We start from the raw sequence: 3,825 nt of genomic DNA, 5'->3' as shown, positions 1-3,825 counted from the left end.
TATAGGAAAAGGAAGCTTTTTACATGATAAAAGAACGAATTCATACCATGATATGCATGGGTCTTGCCTACATTTGATCTATATATATCATGCATGTTCAATGCAATACCATGCACGTCCTCAAATGAGTTAATGAACTATTTACATGTGAGCATGCCTCTCTATAAGTGTTTCTTCATTTCCCTTTTGTTTAGTTCATGTATGAAACAATAGGAATACCAAATTTCTTCTGTGTTTTCTTGCTTTATGTCTACGGTATCTCTTTTAAGTCCCATTGACAAGCTCCATAGTTATGATCAAGAACTGAAAAAATTCGAGTTGGTTATCACGCTAAGAACTGGAGAGGCTCAATGAGATGGTGTGATTCATGCATGTCAACTCTTCTTTCGAATCCCATCACTAAACTCTAGCAATCCGGGGTCAAGAATAGCAAAGGCCAAATTAGCTAACTCACGGAGTAATAATGGGGAAACTATGAGACTATCCTCCTAGATGATAACCTCCTTGCTGAGCTGGCTGACTAGATGAGGACTAGAGTGATGCTAAGGAAGTGTTTGAAGGAATATTATTTATAAAGAAACATTGCTAAATAGAAAGTCAGCTTAGGTCATAGGCCATTCTTTTGGTTAGTTTGATAGTCTAGAAGGAAGCTAAAACAATGCCAAGCTTTATATGCATTGAGATCTTATGTGGTCTACAAGAGCCTTGTAAAATATTGCACTATTACATGAATTTTCTAAGGATTTCCCAGAAGGCTTAAAGTTTAGTCACCATGAAGATTTTTGTTTTAAGAAGGAAAAGGAAGCTTTCTATGTTGTTGAGATGTCATTTCATAAAAATGGTAAAAAATAATTTTAAAGGCTATGAAGATGGGCTAGCATGATAAAAAAAAAAAATGAGAGCGGCTATGAGAGAAAAGCTTGAGAACTTATGCAAGCATAGGGATGGTGCCCATTAATGGAGTGGGAAATGTTTTGGTCTTTGACTGTACAGCTAGCTCCTTTGTTGTTTAGTTATTTGTAAGCATAGCAGGACCATGAATATGGAGATAATCATAAATGCAAAGGTCAACCTAAGAAGCCAACATGGGAGGGGATAAACTGTTGGCAATTGATTGAAAATAACTGAGTTGGAAGTTGAAGTATTTTAAATAGGAGGAGAAGCTGAGACAATGTTGCAGAAAATCAGAGTAAAGTACTGATTGTAATTGTGTTCAGAGGTTCTGTATTTTGAGTATGTTTCAATTCAGTGACTAAAGTTTGTATGTAAAGTTTAAATAGTTGTTGTGTTAGTTAGCAGATGGAGGGAGTCACAATCATGAATAGAAGAAGAAATGAAGGGCCAGGATTTGTTGATCTTGATCAAATGTATAAGTTCAAGGCAAAGAGCTTAAACGGTTGGTAGTGTGTTTAGCTGACATGTTTGGGCATATGAAGCCAAGTGTCATTGTGAAGTTCATTTAAAAGAGAGAAATGAGGTTACTGTAATATAGATGAAAAAAGTTGTGAGAGAGTTTGTGTTCTTCTTTACTGTTTTTACTATGGTTTTACTGCATAATTTGTAGTGTATGTGTTTATCTTTGGGCTTTTATATATTAACAGTGGTATCAGAGCTTGTGGTTGTAAGTTTTGTGTGAGTGAAGATTTGTGTGAAGTGTAAGTGGTTGTTTGTTTATTCAGTGAGTGAAGTGTGACTATGGGTTCTAGTTCTATTGGAATAACAGAAGTGATGACCACTTCTGTGCCAATGTTCAAAGGTGATGGGTATTATCGGTGGAGTGTGAAGATGGAAACCTTATTTAGAAGTCAGAAGTTGTGGAAGATTGTGGAAGAGGGGCCATTGGAAGAAGGTATTGAAGCCTAAATTGTAGAGAGTCAGAAGGATAATGCTAGAGCTTTATATATGATACAACAAGCAGTGGATGAGTCTATATTTGATCGAATTGTAAGGCTGAAGAAGGCTAATAAAGCATGGAATATATTCAAACAGAATATCATGGCTCCTCAAAAATTGTGACTGTGAGGAGGCAAACATTAAGACAACAGTTTGAATTACTCCAGATGAAGGAGGATGAAGATGTGCAGCATTATGTTTCAAGAGTTGTGGCATTGGTAAATAGAATCAAAGGGATTGGTTTTGAAATTGAAGATAAAGATGTGGTTTCTAAAGTAATGAGAAGTCTAACACAAAAGTATGAACATGTGGTTACTTCTATTGAAGAGGCAAGAGATGTGGAAAAGTTGTCTTTGAATGAGTTTAGTGGGAGTTTGCAAGCTCATGAAGCAAGGTTCAATGGATATGCTAATAAATTATATGACAAAGCATTCTTTGCAAAAGGAGAGTCTTCTGGTGGTGGTACTTGTTATGGCAGAGGAGATGGTTAGTTTGGAGGAAGAAGTAGAACTTTAAGAGGTAGAGGAAGGTTTCAGAGAGGAAGAGGTAGAAATACAGTTGATGGAAGAGGAAATTATGGTGATCATAGGCAGCAACAACAGTATCAATCAAATGTTAGAGGTATTGGTGGAAGAGGTTATGGAGGTAGACAAGGTGGTCAGAGGTTTGGAAGAGGAAGCTTTCAGCATGTACAATGTTTTAATTGTAAAAAGTATGGTCATACCCAATCTCATTGCTGGCATAATCAAAACAGTCAATAGAATCATAATAGAAGTTATGATCCTGGTTCTACCTCTCAAACTGACAGAGCTCAACCAGAATATGGGAGCTTATTTATGGTTTATGATGGTGTAGAGAGTGAAAACTCCAATATTTGGCTGCTAGACAGTGGGTGTTCTGGTCATATGATAGGCAGGAAGACTTTATTTCATCAATTAAATGACACAGTAAAGTATTATGTCAGGTTGGGTGATGATAAAGAGGTAGAGGTACATGGGAAAGGTTCAGTTGCAGTGAAGGTATCTGGAGATGAGATAAAATTAATTCATAGAGTGCAGTATGTGCCTTATTTGGCTCATAATTTACTCAGTGTTGGTCAATTGATTGATGATGATTATGATCTGAATTTTAGCAAGCAAGGGTGTTGTGTTATAAATGTAGATACAGGAGTACAATTATTGTTTGTTCAGAAGACTAGCAACAACTTATTTCCTGTGGAGTTCAATAGCAAAGATCAGGTGAATTTGCAGTTTCAAGTGAAGATGTTTCTTTTCTATGGCATAAAAGGTATGGTCATTTGATTTTTCGAGGCTTGTAAGTTCTACAGAACCAGAATTTGGTTATTGGATTGCCAATTATGAAGGAAATGAAGTATTATGAAGGGTGTTTGTTTGGGAAATTATCAAGGTTACCATTCCCCGCAGGTATAAATCATGGAGGGCAAGACACAAATTGCATCTGGTCTTTACAGATGTGTGTGGGCCTATGCAGACTGAATCTCATGGAGGAAGCAGGTATTTTTGTTGTTTATTGATGATTTTACTAGAATGTGCTGGGTGTATTTTCTAAAGTACAAACATGAAGTCTTTAAATGTTTCCAAAGCTCCCTTGCGTTAGCTAAGGCAATCTGGTAGTCAGTTGAAAATAATCAAAACAGATAATGGAGGAGAATTTGTATCGAGAGATTTTAATCAATTCTGTGTACAAAAAGGCATTAAACATGAGTTGACAGCTCCCTATTCCCCTCAACAAAATGGAGTGGTTGAGAGGAAAAATCGAACATTAGTGGAAAAGGCAAGGAGTATGTTGAGTGATAGTGCTTTGCCAAATACTTTCTAGGCAGAAGCTATAGCCACAGCTGTGTATTTGTCCAATATATCACCTACTTTTGCTGTGCCAGGAAGACTCCATATGAGGTGTGGTTTGGTATGA

The 3,825-nt window shown here is 36.7% G+C and overlaps 1 protein-coding gene across 1 annotated transcript; it reads left to right on the top strand.

Annotated features, from left to right (window-relative positions):
• The first annotated feature begins 1,695 nt into the window (after window positions 1-1,695).
• Window positions 1,696-2,384, top strand: LOC120265037. Its single transcript, XM_039272966.1, has 2 exons — window positions 1,696-1,849; window positions 1,990-2,384. Exons 1-2 carry the CDS (start codon window positions 1,696-1,698, stop codon window positions 2,382-2,384), a joined length of 549 nt encoding a protein of 182 aa, XP_039128900.1.
• The last annotated feature ends 1,441 nt before the right edge of the window (window positions 2,385-3,825 follow it).

The sequence above is a fragment of the Dioscorea cayenensis genome, chromosome 7, assembly GCF_009730915.1.
Source record: "Dioscorea cayenensis subsp. rotundata cultivar TDr96_F1 chromosome 7, TDr96_F1_v2_PseudoChromosome.rev07_lg8_w22 25.fasta, whole genome shotgun sequence".
In the NCBI taxonomy this organism is placed as follows: Eukaryota; Viridiplantae; Streptophyta; class Magnoliopsida; order Dioscoreales; family Dioscoreaceae; genus Dioscorea; species Dioscorea cayenensis.
The sequence above is the reverse complement of the archived record's forward strand: the minus strand, read 5'-3'. Positions and strand labels throughout refer to the sequence as shown.